The 20348-nt window shown below is 39.8% G+C and overlaps 1 protein-coding gene across 21 annotated transcripts in view; it reads left to right on the top strand.

The window, feature by feature from the left end:
- ACACA (acetyl-CoA carboxylase alpha) overlaps nucleotides 1–20348 on the top strand; it is a 280099-nt gene that overhangs the window by 139025 nt on the left and 120726 nt on the right. For 18 of the 21 annotated variants that reach the window (XM_006940119.5, XM_019817560.2, XM_006940115.5 and 15 more), the window contains 5 exons: nucleotides 289–402; nucleotides 1909–2022; nucleotides 3008–3097; nucleotides 4878–4996; nucleotides 17752–17775. In XM_006940119.5, the coding sequence (XP_006940181.2) occupies nucleotides 289–402; nucleotides 1909–2022; nucleotides 3008–3097; nucleotides 4878–4996; nucleotides 17752–17775 (461 nt within the window). The remainder of the gene's footprint in view (nucleotides 1–288; nucleotides 403–1908; nucleotides 2023–3007; nucleotides 3098–4877; nucleotides 4997–17751; nucleotides 17776–20348) is intronic. The other 3 variants (XM_045044080.1, XM_045044078.1, XM_019817554.2) reach the window with 1 other exon arrangement.

Here is a 20348-nt window from a genome sequence, read left to right on the forward strand (position 1 = left end):
CTTTTAATGGTCCCTGATGATTTCTTCTGCATGTTAAAAGTATAATGTTAATAAAGAAATTCACTAGGAACTTTGAATCTGAATGCCTGAGGAATTTGGGCTTCTCAGCAGTGGCTTCTTCTTGGGTCTTCTGTACACATTGTTTGGGATACAAATAATAGGAAGTTTGCATTTTCTTATTAATCCAGCTCTGTTTGCTTTCTTTTTAGTCCCTTTTCCCATTTCAAATTTCTATCCACAGTTCTTTTTAATGTGGATGTATATATATTTTTTCACATTAACAATTAGGATCAGTTGTGTGGTCGGGACCCTACTCTCACTGATGAGCTGCTGAATATCCTCACAGAGCTAACTCAACTCAGTAAGACCACCAATGCCAAAGTGGCACTTCGAGCACGCCAGGTAAGGACATGTGTTGATTATCTTGAAGGAGAAATGGTTTTCATACAATGAGTTTTTTTTCAATCTCCTGACACAGATCATACAATTTTCTATGTACATCTTCTCACGGCCCTCAAAACAAATGTTTTCACGTAGTATGTCTTTTTTTTTTTTTAATGTTTATTTATTTATTTTTCAGAGAGAGAATTTGTAGTTTTAACAGATCGTCTTTTTTTTTTTTTTTAATGTTTGTTTCTGTTTTTGAGAGAAAGGGGGTGGGCAGAGCATGAGCAGAACGGGCAGAGAGAGGGAGACACAGAATCAGAAGCAGGCTCCAGGCTCTGAGCTGTCAGCACAGAGCCGGATGTGGGGGCTTGACCTCACAAGCTGTGAGATCATGACCTGGGCCAAAGTTGGATGTTTAATGCAAGTGCCCCACGTAGTATGTTTTTTTTAAAGAGAAAGGAAAACATTAATGTTGAGTCTGTTTAAAATAGAAGTCTTTTCCCCTTGATAAAATTCTCTTACGATTCCCTGACTTTCCTAATCACCTTGTGATAGTAAACCAGGGTCATGTGGGGGAAAGGAAACTAAGGGATGGCAATAAACTCAATATTTTTCACTTCCCAAAGGGAGCTTAGAAGCAAGTGAAAACTTTTTTTTAAGTGTGTAGGAAAAAATTAAGTGTGGAAAGCAGAAAGATAATGCAGTGGATCTTAGGTGCTAGCAATCAGAACAACCCCAGAGAAGTCCAGTTAGTTTCACCCTGTAGTCTTCATTTCCATTCCAAAAGGTTTCAGCAGGGAAGCCAAGAAGTGGCGCTCCCTTTGTGTTTCAGTGCACGGGGCATTGACAAGGAAGCAGCATTTGAAGCTGTTCAGTGACCTTCTGCTTTCTCTACAATTGTATCCATGTCACTGAACTGCTCAAAGTTATTGAACCTCTCAGTGACCTGCTGAGAGTATTCAGGTCCTACCGTGTCCCTGTTTGTTTGTGACACTGCTTTCACTCTCTCTGCCCCTCACATGCGTTGGTGTTACATCCCGATACCTCCTTGTTGATATTGAGTACTTGGGGCTGTCAGAGCATCTTTTCCTAGTCTTTGTTTGTACTTCAGAGTTGCAAAAGCCCTGCTCTGTGACATCCACCTTCCCTACAGCTGCTCCCTGCCAGACCTGATTACCAATTAACAGCTAGTCATGCAGTCCCCAGGACTAGAGGCTTTACAATGGTAAATCACATGCACTGAGGGAACTTGATTGAAGCTGTTTTCTCTGCTTTCCCCCTGCCCCTCTGTGGGAAATTGCTCACAACGCAAATCATGGTGAGAGTCAACTGAGATGCAGTATTGGTGGCATTGGCTGTATGTTACAGGACCTAGAAGTTGTTTTACTTGGTCTCTGTTTTATCTTTGATGCCTGCACTTACAGATTTATATTTATTGCTTTTGTATCAGAGCTGCCTAATAGGAGGCTAGAATAATCACTCCCTCAGGAACTTATGCCTCTTATTTTGCTCTCACTCTAGGTTCTTATTGCCTCCCATTTGCCATCATATGAGCTTCGCCATAACCAAGTAGAGTCTATCTTCCTTTCAGCTATTGACATGTATGGACATCAGTTTTGCATTGAGAACCTGCAGGTATACATAAAGCCCTTTTCTACCACTGTGCATTCTTGTCCACTTTATTCCTAAGCCTGGTTCAATTAATCAATCTGAAATGAAGTTTCATGCCTTGACTTTATAAAATGATTTATACTTAATGTTGTTTTTTTCATAAAAATGCTATTATAATTGTGATTTAGCTTAAAAATGAAGTCTCTACCTCTTGTACTTTTTATCTAGAAAGTATTCTAGGCTAGAATTAAGTGGTAGCACTAGTTGATGTCTGGTATTTGAATCAGATGTATAAACAGGTAGTTGTTAGTCTTCTAGAGACAAAGCCACTTAAGTCATTTAAGTTTTATCTTATTATAATGCTTACTATTAAGCTTTATACAGAACCAGTTTTATAAAGAGTGTTGGCTAATTTTACTACTAATTGAAAGGACCTTGACTATTACTTTTTAGACAGAACCATTTTTTCAGGAATGACTTTGTTTTTCTACCTGTAAATAAGAGTAATATTGTTCTATCTAGCCAAGGGAATCTTCAGGCTCTCTGTCAGATTTCCTTCCGGGGAAGCTAGAAAAGGGGAAAGGATATTTTTGTTTATTTGGTTAATAGTTGAAATATAGGGTTTCAACTGGGGTCCAAATCTGTGGCTTACCATAGCAGAGGATTGAGACAGTATTTAAGAAGTTGAGTACAGATATATGTCAGGAAGGCTGTTAATTATGGTCTTTAGCACTAATATTAGTATATGATGCGTCACTATATTATTCTAAGAATTTTACATATTTTCATTCTTCTAATGCTCGCAACAGACCCATGAGGATAGGTGTCATCCCCCCCCCCCCCCCATTTTGTAGCTGAGGAAGCTGGGGCACAAAGAAGGTGAGTTTATACAGGACATTCCTAGACAGAATTCTTAGGTTACTCTATCTGCTTCAAAATGCTAAATCTTGTCCACTGAAATTGTTCCCTTTTGGATATAATGGCTTAAGCTTGTCTCTGTACCTTCCAGAAACTCATCTTGTCTGAAACATCTATTTTTGATGTCCTACCAAACTTCTTCTATCACAGCAACCAGGTAGTGAGGATGGCAGCTCTGGAGGTAAGTTTTCAAAGTATTGTGATATCACCTTTTTCTTGGTTTCTAGCTGATCTCTTCTGTCCACTTGGCTAATGTATCAGTCCTTTTTCTTTGGCCTTAAGGTTGGGTGCTAAAGAGTAGAGTCTTCTTTTCCTTTGAAACAAATGCTTGCTTTACTCAGGTGTTTTCAGCTGAACTAATCACCACTTGTCCAATCATAGGAAAATAGCTGCCAGCATTTTTCAATAGTCTCTACTTTCCAAGTATTTGAATTCTCTCATTTCAGAATAAATTAGGATTCCATATAAAACAATGAATGAAAAAATATATGGCTAACCAGAACATGTACCATTTTGTGATTTGGGCCAAATAAAATGGATTTTTAGTTATATTCTGAATTTTTAAGCAACTCTATTGAAATATTTTGTCATGAGAAAGAAAGTAATAACATATAACAAACTGTGTTTTAGTTGCTTTACTGCTTTTCTCATTTAACCCTACAATTACTTCATGAAGCAAAAGGAAAGTGAGACTCCTGAGAGGTTGACTGTGACTGGTCCACATTTATGTAGATAATAATTAGAAGGGTTTGCATTTGAACCCAGGTCAATCTGGCTCAAAGACTTTTCTGTTTCCAGCACACTACCTCATTAAGCACAAAAATTGCAGGCCCTGAATAATGGCTATAAATTGCCAGGTAGATGTTTTTTGAAGATGGAAGAAGAGTGTTCTAGATGATTTTATGTGATATGACATCACTGCAGTCTGTTGCAAGCTCCTTTGGCTTACTTTTTATTTGTAGTCTGTGGATGGAATGTAATGTATCCTACTCAGTAAATACCAAATTTTAAAAATATCTAAGTATCTTAGAGTGCTTCCGTGTCATTTAATGAGAAATCTCCTTATATACCTCACATGATGATAGAATCACATGTAGCATTTTATGTGCATGGCAAATTGGCTGTGAAGTGCACAAGGTCACACTTACGGTTTTTGCTGTGATGTAACCTGTTGCTATTTCTTTAACTCTTGAGTCAGGTTAGTGTGTTTGAGATGTTATGTCAAATTATGCCTTACTGCTTTTGCCTAGGGTTTGGCGGGTTATAAATAATCTAAAATAATTTGGAGTAGTGAGACAACAAAACGAAGAGATACAAGATAGTAAATGAGTTGAACTGTACAACAATTGTTTCTATCTTCTGCCTTCACTCCTCAGGTGGCTCAGATCAGTACCTCTCATTTTTCTCACTGCTTGATTTTACCTTCTACTGAAATAATGCTTTCTTTTACTAATGATCAAACCTTCTCCCTAAGTTTGGGTTCACGTGAAAGGTTTATGGCCCAGCCAGAGGTGTCCAGCAGAGGCAGGTTAATTTTATTTTCATTTATAGTCATGGGTGTAGATTTAAGACTGCAACTTAAAAAAATTTTTTTTTTTTAATGTTTATTCATTTTTGAGAGAGAGAGAGAGAGACAGATTGCAAGCAGGGCAGGAGCAGAGAGAGACGGAAACACAGAATCTGAAGCAGGCTCCAGGCTCTGAGTGGTCAGCACAGAGCCTGATGCGGGGCTCGAACCCACGAGCTGTGAGATCATGATGTGAGCCAAAGTCGGACGCTCCACCAACTGAGCCACCCAGGTGCCCTAAGACTGCAGCTTTATTAATTAAAGCAAGTTATTTATGTACAGAGCCTCCTCCTACATTGCATCCCTCTTCTCAAGACTATGTTTTTCCTGGCTAACCATCTTTTAGTTTCTGTTTTTGAAGGAGTGTATTTACTGAGGGTTACTTTTTAACCAGGTTTATGTTCGAAGGGCTTACATTGCCTATGAACTTAACAGCGTCCAACATCGCCAGCTTAAGGACAATACCTGCGTGGTGGAATTCCAGTTCATGCTGCCCACATCGCATCCAAACAGGTGAGTTTGAGCTGGGATGTGCATCTGAGCCAGCCAGATCTATCATGAGAGTTGAGAGTAATGTATGTGACAGTTCCATGGGTTTTTGGTTTTGGCTAGAAATATAGAGCAGAGAATGAACAAATTTATTTATTCATTCATTTTTAGTGAGAGAGTGCATGCACATGTGTGCAAGCAGGGAAGGAGCAGAGAGGGAGGGAGAGAATCCCAGGCAGACTCTGTGCTGTTAGCGTGAAGTCCCACATGGGGCTTGATCCCACGAACCGTGAGATCATGACCTGAGCCAAAATCAAGAGTCAGATGCCTAATGGACTGAGCCACCTAGGCGCCCTAAAAATGAACAGATTTAAATCGTGAGAGAAGAGCCTCTTGGTACCCACTTTTTTTTTCTTATCTTTGACCTGGAGAGATGAAATATAATCTAAGTAAGATAAAAATTTTAAGATTACTTCATCATTCATGTTTGCTTGTATTATGTCACTGAGGAAACATAGTTCTTTTCTTTCTTTTTTTTAAGTGATAATTTACTGGCATTTTACTTACTGGAACTTTGCCAGAAAATCGCTTTTTTAGCAGTTTAAGTCAAGCAGTTGGAACGTGAAAATATCTTGGGTGGAATGTTTTTCCTTTCTATTTATTTGCTATACATTAAGGCTATACCTGAGCCAATTTTGCTCTCTCCCTAAAAACAGACATCTGAATGTAGCAGCTGAAAATCAAATCAGTTTTTAAAAATCACACTTCAGGTGCAAACTGAAATTTGAATAAACTGTTTAATTAAACCAGGTTAATTCCATTATTTTTTCTTTCCTAAGTCCTTTAAGAAATAAAATGTGCATATGGAAATTTGTTGCAGTTTTGCTTTCGTTTTAAAATAAAAATATGTTGTATACTGATTTATTTTTAAAGTATTCTGACGCAGTGAAAACCTACCTACTCCCACCCACAGATATGTTCATCCCCTCCTGTATTTTCATTCATTTTAGTAATACCACAGGAAATATAAATACCACAGCTAATCTTAAGCTGCCCCCCTCCATTTCTTCTTTATGGCCTTTGGTTCTTCACTTTGTATTACAAAGTACTGTGTCTTTGGGGATCCTTAGTTATAGACAACAGAAATGGTTTTGTTTCTGAATTGCCACTTCACCCAAAGCAATAGAAACCCTTCCTAGAGACAAAGAAGTCTGTGCTGAGACTTTTGGCCACTGGATGCCACTGTTGATCCAGCAGAGGTCAGCAGATGAACGGACACATCTTCAGAAAAAGTACTTCTCTTCTTTGTCTCAGAAGATCCTTTCACATCTCTACCTCAAAAATACCTTATGGCTGGCAGAGAAAAGCATATATCCTTGATTTAGCAGGCATCTCTCGGTACATTTTTGCCTCCATGGATTTCAGAATCTCATTTTCTAGAAACGAATGGTTGTCCTTCAGTGAGCGGCGAGGTACTCACAGCACACATGGGCTCAGCACTCGGTCTTCTTTCTTCTCCCGCATTCCTTGAATAATTGTAGAGAACTACATGCTATACTTAATGCTCTTTGTAATTCTCAGGACATTCTCCTTTTCTTCCTGCTTTCTACTGCCTCTTCCCTGTGGGCAGTGATTTGTAGTCAGGCTGCAGAGCTGCTTCGGATTTCCTTCCCTCCTCATTGCTCCCCTTGTCTTTTTGAATTGCTCTCCCTGTCCTACTTTGTTATTTGAGGGTACGTGTCCAGTTTCGTGAAGGAAAGTAGACTGGAAAATGAGAGAAATGCTTCTTAACTGTTTGTTAAGAAATCTTATTCACCTTTCCATCTCAAGGGTATGAGTCTTGGTTATTCCTGTTACGGCTTCAAAACATGGTTATTTGCTCCTCCCGACATCTAAGGTTTACACATCCCAATAGCCAAAGACCAGACTTGAACAGAACTGTGATCCTGTTTTCTGTCTCAAATCTTCTTTGGTTATGTGTATATAAAATTATAAACTGTTGGGTTAGTAGCAGCAGCAGCAGCAGTGATGGAAAGGTGCAGGTAAGGACAAGTAAAGGAGGAAAGGTAAAAATAATCTTTGTGAAAACCAGAAAAATGTTAACATTGCTCCAATGCCTTGTTAGATGTAAAGTCCTTTTGTTAGTTTCGGAGTATAAAATGTGCCATCAGATTTAATCACAGAACGATATACTCAATTTTAGAGTACAGCCTTTTCACATATCATAGATTTGCTACTTGAATTTAGTTTTATAAGGTTTTATATTTTCTTACAAATGTTTTTGTTACAGTTTGAAGGTATGACCTTATTCTGACACCAATTGGTGTACTGACATTGAATTCTGACACTAACCACCTTGTGTTAGGTCACATAATACAAGTTAAGGGCTTGGTCCTTTACAAAACTGTCCCTGCTTTAGATGGGGCCACAAGTGGGGCACCCGGCCACCTGCACTACTGACCAATTGGCTACAAATTTGGGGTTCCCACCATCCTGTCCAGTTTAATAATTCACTAGAACAACTTACAAAAATCAGAAAGCACTATACTTATGAATACAGTTTTATTATAAAGGACACGGATCAGGACCAGCCAGATGAGTAAAGTCTGGGTGTGTCCTGAATACAGAGCTTTCCCATTCTTTCCCTTTGGAATCAGGTACTCATCCTCCTAGCATTATCAGTGTGTTCACCAACCACAAAGTTCCATTGAGCTTCAGTGTCCTGAGTTTTTATCAAGATTTCATTACAGTGGCATGATTGATCAAATCACAGACCGCAGTTAAACTCCATCTCTAACCTCTTTCCCCTCCCCAGAAGTCCAGCTGCCTCAAAGCCTCCAACCCTCTAATCATAAGGTTGGTCTTTCTAGTGAGCAACCCCTATCTTGAGTTATCACATCTCTTAGCATAAACTCAGATGTAATCCAAGGGGCTCGTGAATAATGAAGATACTTCTGTTTCTTTTGAGAAATTCCAAGGACTTAGAATTTCTCTCCCAGGAACCAGGGACAAAGGCTTGTCAAATTCTTTATTATATAATAGGCCTATTCATCTCATAAAAGAATTCCAGGGTCTCTTAATTTTAACTAGTTTTGAGGCAAGTTCCAACTTTTTTTTCCAGCTTTAGTACTATTATTCTTTCCTATTCTTATTGTTTTCAACAAGCAGGCAATGAGCATATTGGTTCTTATTCCACAGAAATAAGTTACAGGAGACAGTCTACCAGTGTTACTTCTACTCCCAAGCTTGTAAAGCTCAAGGACACAATGTCCCGTAACCTCTAAATTAATGAGTCTCAGAATTATTTATTTATTTTTTAATGTTTATTATTTATTTTTGAGAGAGAGAGAGGGAGAGAGACAAACAGGGGAGGGGAAGAGAGAGAGAGGGAGACACAGAATCTGAAGCAGGCTCCAGGCTCTGAGCTGTCAGCACAGAGCCTGATGCCAGGCTTGAACCCACAAACTGTGAGATCATGACCTGAGCCAAAGTTGGGCACTCAACCGACTGAGCCACCCAGGCGCCCCAGGGAATATTTTTGAAATACTGACTACGAAGATTCTGCTTTATTTTGAACCAGTCTCCAGGGGACCACTTTTTGAAAAAGCTCCTACGATAATTCTGATGAGCCCCTGCAGTTAAGAATCACTGCTACTTAGACCAGCACTGTCCAGTAGAAATACAATGCAAGCCACATATGTAAGTTTTTTTGTTGGCCACATTTAAAAGGGCAATAAGAAACAGATAAAATTACCTTGCACAATTTCTTTACCCCATCATATCCAAAATACCATTTCAATATGTAATAAAAAATTATTCATGAGATATTTTTCATTTTTCATACTCGGTCTTTGAAATTTAGAATGTGTTTTACATTTACAGCATGTCTCAATACAGATTAGCCCTATTTCAAGCACTTCCTAGCCACATGGGCAGCTCAGCTCTAGACTAAAAATTAATTAGGACAGTCACACTGAGCCCTCTTTATTTTATGTTAATGGTAGTACCCCTGGGATGGATTAAAAAAAAAAAAAAACCCAAATACCTCTAATTCTTAGGTTTCTTGTTCTTACTAGTTATAGAAATTATCCACATCTGATAGTGTAGATAGATATTCTACAATATTAAAAAAAATTTTTTTTAACGTTTATTCATTTTTGAGAGAGACAGAGTGTGAACGGGGGGACGGGCAGAGAGAGAGGGAGACACAGAATCCAAAGCAGAATCCAGGCTCTGGGCTGTCAGCACAGAGCCCAACACAGGGCTTGAACTCTCGAACCTTGAGATCATGACCTGAGCCAAAGCTGGACGCTCAACCGACTGAGCCACCCAGGCGCCCCTACTATAATATTTTATGCATACTTTAAAAATTACTCAATGAGGGGCACCTTGGGTGGCTCAGTCAGTTAAACACCCGACTCCTGATTTCAGCTCATGTCATGATCTCACCATTGTGAGATTGAGCCCCGTGTCGGGTCTCCATGGTGAAAATGGAACCTGCTTAAGATTCTCTCTCTGCCCCTCCCCTGCTTGCTTGCTCTCCCCCTAAAATAAATAAATAAACATGTAAAGAAATAGTTTTTAAAAATTATTCAATGAGGACAGAGAACAGGCATATGAATATACATATTTTACTTATCAATGTAAAACAGAATTTACAATATTTTTACCACCTGGGGTTAACAAACCAAAAATTCTTGGGGGAGAAAACAGATATATTCTTAAACCAGTTTTTGCATTTTCTTTCCTGGTGCTTGTTTTTCACATTCCTAGCTAGGCATTCATTTGAAGTAGATTAACTTTGTCCAGCAATCCTTAGAAGTGAGTATCTTCCTAAGCTATGTTATCAAAGCAAGACCACAGTCTCTTGTTGCATATGGGGTCACTTGGTGAAATTCCATTCTTGCAGTTTATTTTTGACTAGTGATTTAGCCCTCATGAGTTGGGATGAAAGAAACATGGCTGTCTGCAAACTGACAGAAGCAAAGTATTTTTTCTCAAAAACACCTTAGATACTGTTTGAATTGAAGACCTGTCCCATTGGTACATGTTTTGATTTTTAGAGCAGTAGGTAAAACACAAATTCCAATGAAAAGAGCAGCCTCTAAGAAGGGAGAAGACACCCTTTGAACAGGTAGTGTATGGCCACCATGTTTGGTCCTTTTTATTTTTTGTTTAAATTCATCATGGGCCTTTGTATTGCTTGACATTTCAAATACTTTTAGAACTTACTTGACTGTGGAAGGAACACTTAATATGAGATCTATCCTCTTAACAGATATTTAAGTATACCATGTATTGTTGACTTTGGGCTTATTCATTTTGATTGACTGAAATTTTGCTTGACACTCTATGTTTCAGTATAATTGGACAGTTATTCCTCTCAATATTAAAAAAAAAACAAAAAACGGGGGGCATCTGGGTAGCTAAGTCGGTTAACTGTCCAACTCTTGATTTCAGCTCAGGTCATGATCTCACAATTCGTGAGTTCGAGCCCACATCAGCCTCTGTGCTATCAGCCATCAGTGCGGAGCCCGCTTGGTGTTCTCTCCCTCTCTTTCTGCCCCTCTCCTGCTCGTGCTCGCTCATTCTCTCTCTCTCAAAAATAAATAAACATTTAATAAATAAGTAAATAAATATTTTTTTAAAAAGGAGATGACTGAACAGTTTCTTTCTAATCTCTATGACTTTCTGAATCATCCTTCCTGCTAAGTAGGCTTCAGTCAAGGTAAGGTATGTTATCTGCTTGGAGAGCCTGGATGACTTAGTTGAGCGTCCAACTTCCACTCAGGTCATGATCTCACAGTTCGTGGGTTCGAGCTTCGCATTGGGCTCTGGGCTGACAGCTCAGAGCCTGGAGCCTGCTTCGGATTCTGTGTCTCCTTCTCTCTCTGTCCCTCCCCTGCTTACACTCCTGTCTCTCTCTCAAAATAAACAAACAGGGGCGCCTGGATGGCGCAGTCGGTTAAGCGTCCGACTTCAGCCAGGTCACCATCTCGCGGTCCGTGAGTTCGAGCCCCGCGTCAGGCTCTGGGCTGATGGCTCGGAGCCTGGAGCCTGTTTCCGATTCTGTATCTACCTCTCTCTCTGCCCCTCCCCCGTTCATGCTCTGTCTCTCTCTGTCCCAAAAATAAATAAAAGATGTTAAAAAAAAAATTCCATGACCTGAAATATATTTAAAAAAACAAAAACAAAAACAAACAAACATTAAAAAAAAATCTTTCAAGTGTGTTATCTTCTTGATCTTGTACCCAAGACTTCCAAGTTTTTTCTGGGAGCTGTAGTTGCAATTTTATTTGACATCTGTAGGTCTTACTCACCAGAGGATCCAGTTATTAGAGCTTCACCCAGAGAAGCTTCTGGTATAGATATACCCTGTTCTTCTTAAATTCCCTTTACTTGAAGAGAAACTGCAGAGATTTTCTTGACTTAAGCATAATAGGAAACCTATATATGTGGTGTGTGGGTGTGGGTGTGTTTCTTCTGAGATTTAAAGGCTATTTCCAGGGCGCCTGGGTGGTTCAGTTGGTTAAGGGTCGGACTCTTGATTTTGGCTCAGGTTGTGATCCCAAAGTCCTGGGATCTAGCCCCATGTCAGACTCTGCACTGAGAGTTGGAGCCTGCTTAAGATTCTCTCTCTCTCTCTCTCTCTCTCTCTCTCTCTCTCTCCCTCTACCCTTCTCCCCCTTCCTCTGTGTGCTCGCTCGCTGTCTCTCTCTCAAAAAAATAAAATAAAAATAAAAAGGCTATTTCTTATTGTATGAGAATTTTTTTGAGGGGAGGGGATTTTGTTGTGTTGGTTTTTTTTAAAGATTTTATTTTTGGGGAGCTTGGGTGGCTGAGTTCATTAAGCGTCCAATTCTTGATTTTGGCTCAGGTGTCATGATCCTCATGGGTCGTGAGTTCAAGCCCTGCATTGGGCTCCCACTGACAGTGTGGAGCCTATTTGGGATCCTCTCTCTCTGCCCCTCCACAACCAAGTGAGTTTTTTCAGTCATTCTCTTGGTGTAGGAATCGTCAGGACAGCTGGTCTTCACTAAAAGAACATTTTATTATTATCTAGACTCAGGATTTATTTCTCTTGTCTGAGATTCCATCAGCCCAGCTCTTTAGTGAATTCAGCCAGTATTTTACATGGATTGATCCTTGAGCTCAGACTAGATCATTCAGCATTCCCTTTTCTCTTCCTTTCTCTAGTGAGAGTCAGGGTTTAGAGCCCTAGGGGGTGTGTGTGTATGTGTTTGTCTTTTTTCCCATTCCAAAACCCTAGTTTATCATTCTCTAGTGCTGGTGATGGAAAATCTTGTTAAACTAAGGCATCGTTCTGAATGTCTTTACTTTTGACAATTCATGGAATCATTTGACATTTAGGATTTCACTTAGCTTTGGGCACATTAAGTCAGAATAATCTGTAAACAAATAAGTTCTTTAGTCAGTCTATGTATTTGATCTTTTAAAATATAGCTATATTCATACAAACATATGTAAAGTATTATCCCATAAACTCTGTGGCTGTGCATATTATGATAATCTGGGAGTGTGAAATTTAAAACTCCAAATGATTTTCATAAGTAATACACATTTGTGAACGTAGTTTTGTTTTTTTTTTTTTTAACTTTTAATCTGTGATTCAAATAAGCATCAAAATTGATGCAGGAGATAGAAGTATACTTTGTTGTATGTTTCTGTACATATATAAATGGGTGAGGAGCTATTGGTGTTTATTTCCACCTATTTCTTAGATGGAAATTCATGCTTTAGTTAAGTCATGTTGCACTGCACCTTCTCTGCTGTTTGCTCCTTCTGAACTTGGCCCTCTATGTTATAATGTTTTAATTCATGCACTTTCTGTTTCTTATGTTTCACATCCAGAAGAGGTTGGCTGTGTTCTCTTTCCCCTGAAAGCACATGTTCTGGTCATGACTCGGTTTAGGCTGCTTGGCACCTTCAATGTTTAGCTGTCGGTGGGTGTCTGCTGAGCCTTCTTCTTATAAAGAAGGTTGTGAGGAAGTTTAGAAATCAGAAGCCTTCCATGTGACTAATGAGTAGCCTGCTGCCATTCTTGAGAATTCTGATAATCTCTGACACCCAGAGATTAGAGTGTTTTTTGGATCTTACTGAGACACTCAAAAGTCATCCAACTTGTAGCATTTTTTTTTTTTAGCAGTGGGAGCACTTGGTTGTAGTTAGCAGGCCAGAATGAGCTATAAATAAATAAAATCCTACAGTGCTTGCTTCCTTCATTCAGGGTAGTCTGCTGATAAGATGCAAGCATCTGGCAGAAGAGAAGATTCTCAGCAGGTTTAAGTGCTTACCAAAGTGCTTTCCTGTATCCATGGCTCAGCTTCTAGTCTCTGCTGTGTTATTTTGGCACTCTAGACTTGTAAGATTGGAGAGCTGGGTTTAAAACTCTCAATATATCATTAGGGTAGCCCAAGGTCCCTTCTTGTCAAAGAAGACTAGCTGATTCCAGGGGGAAGGAAAAGCAGAATCCAGGGCACCTGTAAATCCCTGTAGTTTTGTGCTGTGGGTTTGTAGCTAATTATACAGCAGGCAACAGTAATATGCTGCAGCTCTGTTGGCATACTTGTTTCAAAAAGAGCAAAATCTTCCAGCAGAGCAAAGAAGGGGCTTTGAAGGAGCTGCAAATGAATGAAGCAATGATCATTTTATTGTAAACTAAAGCTCTACAGTGGAATCAGGGCATCTGAACTGCAAGGAGGTGGTGCAGGAGATGCCAAGTAGAAATACATGGTTCAGATGTGTTTTACACCTCTTGATTTGGATTCTCCTGCAGAAATATAGTCACACAAGGAGACCACCACTGGTCACAGCCAGCCAAATTGCTCTTTCTCCTATGGTAGTGCTGTTAGCGACTGCTAGTAGGTTATTCAGCCGACCTCTTCTGATTCTGCTTTGCTGCCTTACTTCAAAAGATTTGCCCTATACTGGCTTTCAGTCACAGCTTGATGTAACCACTGCTTGTTTGCATGCATCCCCGTCATTTTCATATAGGGTCTTTTTTTTTTTTTTCAAGTTAGAAGGCCAAAGAATTGGGAGCATTTTTATATGATAAAAGATTTATGTAGGGCTAGCTGGAATCAAGCAAAATGAAATTCAGCTGGAAGGGCTGGTAAAAGGCTGAGAGAACTTGTGACTGCCAGAGAAGTCAGTGTTCCTTAAATAAAGAGGGTTCAGCTAGCAGGCAGCAACTCTGACTTTGCATTCATATTGAAGCAGGCTCTCCAGCCACTCTGTGCAGGCGGATCAATAAAATCAGAGGTGACTTAATGCCAAGAACCTCAGAATTCAAAGGATTTCTCTTGTCCTTCTTTAAATTTAGTCTACATTGAAGTGTAATGCTAGCCTCAGGAACAGGTGAGAAAATGTATAGAATTTGGTTTATGATTGTATATTAAGCAGTGTCCTTGGAAAATATTCCCTTTGCTTTCTCAGTTATCACATCTGTAAAATGGAGCTAATCTGCTGGAAGGAAAATGATTCCAGTATTTATCAAAACACTGTGAATGAAGATTTATTATAAGTGCTTCCAAAAGCTTAAACAGCAAATGTCTAATGAAAAGTGAATTCATGTCCCATTTATGTATTTGAAAATGTAGTTGACTGCCTTATCAGAGATTGAGTAGTTTGACTGCTTTTGCATGATGAGTATGCAGTGAAATGTGGTAGATTTTATCTTATTAAAAGCTATATAAATAGCATATTTGACTCCCATACAGTCTCTCCTTTGGTTGTTCATCTTTATGTTGACCATGGATCTACTTTCTAGTATATCACATTAGTGTGCAGTATCCCACACTGGTCATATTCTTTTTTTTTTTTTTTAACGTTTATTCATTTTTGAGAGACAGAGGCAGAGCATGAGCAGGGAAGGGGCAGAGAGGGAGGGAGATACAGAATCTGAAGCAGGCTCCAGGCTCTGAGCTGTCAGCACAGAGCTCGATGCGGGGCTCGAACTCACGAACTGTGAGATCATGACCTGAGCCGAAGCTGGACGCTCAACCAACTGAGCCACCCAGGCGCACCTCACACTGGTCATATTCTTAAATTGAGCAAATATTCCTTATGTAAGGGTAACACAATATATAAATGATCATTATGGACATGGTTAAGTGTTCACCTGGTGATAGAGTTTATCCTTCTTTCCCTGCTCATCTCATGTACAGCCCTACAGATTCTTATTCTGTCAAAGAGGATAAGCTGCATCTAAACTTACCTCTTGTATGATTGAGTTGAGGCCCTTCTGTTAAAAACTGGAGGTGCTGGGAGTTTTTGTTCTTACCCCATACTGTGTAGATGGTTCATGGTTCCAATAACAAAGCAGCAGGGGGCTCCCTATGAGAGCTTGAGAATTGCTGATGAAAAAGGGCTGGCTTTTGGTTGGTGATGTTCTTTTCATTTCAGGCCCTTTTCTACTAAAAACTTGGCCCTCATTCTGTGAAGACTCCCTAAGGGATTAGAGTGTAGCTGCAGAAGCAGTGGCACCATTTTATTAGTTTAAGAAATTGGTTAACAGTTTAGAGAGATTATACTGGTTTCTAAATTCCAGAAACCTGAATAGATGGAACCTGAGATTGCTTCAGTTGTAGGATTCTTCTCTTTGAATTGAGGTTCATGGTAGGAGACTGTGCAGGTAGCTCCTTTCTTTAGATTCCTTGATGTCTTAAAAGAAAGACATTCCTATATTCTCATTAGCGTTTACTGTTAGTTTTCTGCTTAGCTACAACTCCCTCTGTTCTAGAACCCATGCATACTTTTTACTGGTTGAGGATGGCTACGTGCATGGTAACTAAGGATCTTTTGTAAATTGAAACCCCTTCCCCTGAATGAGAGGCTCAAAGGACCCAAACAGCAAAGGTGCAGGATTTTGCACTCAGAGGTTACTCTTGCTGCCTTATGAATTAGCTCTGTGATACAGGTTTGATGCAAAGAGCATTGCTACTCACAAATCACATGAGGTATACAGTTTGTGTGCAGTGATATGTCACAGCATTTTATTTATATGGCCAGCTCAGTCTATTCTGCTCCTTTCACTGCCATGGAAAGTGCATCATTTTCCTCCCTTTCTCCTCCTTCCCACATATCATCAGCACCACCCACAATGTTCTGCCCATTAAGTCCTGTGTGTGCCAGAAAACCCCAACAATGATTAAATGCTGGTAAAAGAATGTTAGAAGGTTAAGATATCAACCAATCAATGCCCTTACAGTACTCCTAAATTGTGGGTGGTAAGTATAACTTTGCCCTTTTAACATTGAAAGTAAGGATTTTTTATTTTATTATTTTTTTCCGTTGAGGAAATGACTGACATCAAATTAAGGGAGGGGGGGAGTGGGGGGAGAAAAAAGCATTGGTGGCAAAGACCAAAGAGAATGCAGGAAACTTGCCTTGCAGTTTCCATTCTTACCCTAATCTTTTTTTCATCGTTTTGACAAGTACTTGGTCAGGAAATTCTAGGGCTAGCCAAATTTAGGTGTGGTTTTATTTATGAGAGGCCTAGAGTTTTTGAACTTGGAGTACTCTTAAAAAGTCATTATTGGGGCACCTGGGTGGCGCAGTCGGTTAAACGTCCGACTTCAGCCAGGTCACGATCTCGCGGTCCGTGAGTTTGAGCCCCGCATCGGGCTCTGGGCTGATGGCTCAGAGCCTGGAGCCTGTTTCCGATTCTGTGTCTCCCTCTCTCTCTGCCCCTCCCCCGTTCATGCTCTGTCTCTCTCTGTCCCAAAAATAAATAAACGTTGAAAAAAAATTAAAAAAAAAAAAAAAGTCATTATTACCCTAAAATCATTAAAAAGTATAAATTACTTAATTTTAACAAAGTATATCACTCTAGTTACAGAATCATTTATCATTACATTTCTGCATGATTTTCAGTTTTTTAAGCTCCCATAGTACCGAATACCCTCCTTTCCAACACCCCCACCACTCCTCGCCACCTCCCTGGTCTGTGAGAGGAAGACATAGTTAAAAGGGCTTACAAAAGATAGCTGGGAACCTAGATTCCTGGCTACTTTTCTTTGGAGGAGAGTTTATAAGTTCATCTTATATCCTAGGAAAGCAGTTAAGGTGGGAGGGGCTATGGAATCAACTTCTTTGGACTTCCTTACTAAATTTTCAGTAAAATAGGAACAAGAAAGAAGATTCTATAAGACTTGTCAAGAGTGACATTTCATGTTGAAGCTTAAGATAATATGCCATGTCCATAGAGCTTAAATTAATTTTCATGAGGTTGTGTTTTATCACCACTCTGCATTTTTTTTTTTAATTTTTTTTTTCCAACGTTTTTATTTATTTTTGGGGCAGAGAGAGACAGAGCATGAACGGGGGAGGGGCAGAGAGAGAGGGAGACACAGAATCGGAAACAGGCTCCAGGCTCTGAGCCATTAGCCCAGAGCCTGATGCGGGGCCCGAACTCACGGACCGCGAGATCGTGACCTGGCTGAAGTCGGACGCTTAACCGACTGCGCCACCCAGGCGCCCCTCTGCATTATTTTTTTGTAGTAGACTTATTTTTAAAAATCCATGGTAATCCATTTCAACCCTTTCCAGCAACAGTTGCTCTGGTGAGGTAGGTCAAGAGGTATGCCTCTTTCGAGGCACCCTGGTGTGTGAAGGGTAATGAGCACTTAATTATGTCTGCTGAATGCCAGAGCTGCCAGGCTGGAGCTCTTCATGTCCGGTCTGTATCTGCTCTGACAATTCTTTTATGATGGCTTTCACTAACCTATCAGTAACTAACTGTGGTTGTTTAATTACAGAGGGAACATCCCCACGCTAAACAGGTACCGTATGTTTAGTTTCTTTTCCAATTAAAAGCACATTTTTTGTAACTTAGAATAGTGAAATCAGGGAAATAAATTAACACTACATTTGACAAGTTATGTTGTCTTCTGCTAGGGAGTCCTGAGCTCCCCTTTGGACATACTAAATTATTCTTTCTATTTGGAAAACATGTCTGCAGCTTTTCTTCAGCTGTTCAAAAAGCAACACTTGGAAAGCCTCAGGATGGAGAAGCCCCCCATCTAGCTGTATATGATAGGGGAGTTGTCTGCCTGCTGTTCAGCTTTGCTGTAAACGTCTTTTGCTACATTCTCTGTCTAGTTTGGGGCTTTCAGAGGAGAAACCCTTAGTTTACTCCTCCCCTGGCAAATTGTTCTTAATTTTTTAATTTTTAGTTTCTTGAGTTTGCTTCTCCTTTTAGCAGAATGCAAATGCAGAAATAGCTGATCTCATGTTTTATCGGTTTGTTAGCTACTTTTCTAAAGTGTTACAATGATATGAAAACCAAATTTTATTTCAGACTTATAAGATTAACATTTGAAAAGTGTATTTAAGTCTTTGATGTATATAACCCTGTGAAGAAGTTTCCGGGCCAATATATAACACATGTGATATTTTGGTAATTTTGGTTCCACCTGCTTCTGAGCCAAGCAAGGCAACACAACGCAAGTTTGAGAGGATAGCAGTTCTGATTGGAATTGGATCTACAAAACGCCAAAGTGGAAAGCAATAAGTTGGTGGCAAGTTCTTCGTAGATGATCAGTTCTGTACATTGAAATATTCATAGACTTATGTTTGTTTTGTTCCTCTCCCTTTAAATATTAAGTAATCAAAACTGATTATAGCTTTCAGAGTCCAGTTTGGATGGGGAGAGAAAAGGGAGTGCATTGGTTTGGTCTTTGTGTCTGCCCTTTGAGAGTGGACTTGGTTCATTCCTGCCTGCCAGAAAAGCTATGTCCTGGCCCCTGAGCATAGTAGTGGGGGAAACTGAACAGTGGATTTCCCCTGGGGTTCAGTAGAGTGAAAAAGATACTTAACTCCATGTTTGCCACAAACACAGCCTGTTAGCTTATTCAGCGGCAGTTCCCTTTAAGTGTTATCTGGAACCCTTTTATCTTTCCTGTCTAATGCCAGGCAGGTAGAAAAAGATATAATGCCTCACAAACTTGCTTCTTTATAAATATGTTTGGTGATCCTAGAAAAGAGGATGATAGCATTTCTAAGTTCACACAACTCTGAATCCCAGTTTCTAGTGAGCACCATGTGTAAGACTTGCTTGATGCGTGTTTCATGTGTTTGTTTCATTCATGGTATCAATGGTTTCCTCTCCCACTCTGCCTTTCTACTCTCTGGTACTGCCAAAAGATGAAGTGCCTTTTTCACAGTCCTCATTTGCCAAGGAATAAAAACTTGGAGTGTCAGTCTCTGTAGTCTGTGTGACCAGCACTCCGTCCCTTGAAAAATTCCATTGCCTTTTATAATGACAGTTTGAATAGAGTACAGTATGTATGCAGATCTCTAGTCTGCATTGCTGCCTCTCTTCCTCCTGCAACACTGCAGGTGGTGCACTTCACGGAGACTTTTGAGCAGCTCCCCAAAGTTTAGGTGCCCCTGCCTTGTTCTGAACTTGCTTCTGATCAGTATGCCGGTAACATGGCAGGCAAGTCCTAAAAGCATCGGTTACTTTGTCTTTCCTAACAGGCCGTCCAGATTGATTGGGCATTTGGAAATACTTCCCAGTATTACTTTTAAGTACATACTGCTGAGGTGCATCAAGGAATATACATACTCCTTATGTTTTTAGCTTGAACAAACAGTTCTCTTGGAGCATCTCCATTTAACACCTGTTTGTCATGCTTACGCATATTTGAGACCCATGCTCTGCCCTTTTGCATCTTACTAGGATTTCTTAAGGGCTTTTGGTGAGGATATGTTTACTTTGGAATAGGAGTGTTTAAATATAAAAGAGGAAATTTTGCAATTTCGAGTTGAAAAATGTCTCTTTTTCAAAAAGGGAGGAGCTGTAATCCTTACAACTGCTGTCCCCGTCAGCCCAGTAAAGGAGGAAGTAAATACCTCAGTAAAGTTCCTTTTATAAACTGTGACTTGTTTCTGTATGATAAATGCTTTCTGTGATGATTTACTAAACCATTCCAAATGACTTAGTTGTTGTTGTACATGCATATATCTATCTGTGAATACTTAAGGCATTTTTCTCTAGGAATTACAGTAGATTAAGTGTTGCCTAGTTACAGCCCACTTGGCTTGCTTCCTTCCTTTTAAAAAAGGGAATGTTTTAGGGAAGGGGAAGATGCAGGATGGTTTTTAACCCCTGTGTGCTATTCATTCATTAGTCATGCCATGGCGTCCTTGTATTAAAACTGCTACATAGTTCTTCACTATCCTTAGATTTTTATTTGGAGAAATTTGGGGGTGCTAAAAATAGCTTGTGTGGGGTAAAATTGAAATGAAAGGGTTAATGTGAATCCATCAAGACAGGCCTATCCACAGTGGGTAAAAAACCAAATCTGCTCTGCAACCTGACCCTACCTCAGAGTATTCTCTTGCTCCTTTT

This window comes from Felis catus, chromosome E1, assembly GCF_018350175.1.
Source record: "Felis catus isolate Fca126 chromosome E1, F.catus_Fca126_mat1.0, whole genome shotgun sequence".
Classification (NCBI taxonomy): domain Eukaryota; kingdom Metazoa; phylum Chordata; class Mammalia; order Carnivora; family Felidae; genus Felis; species Felis catus.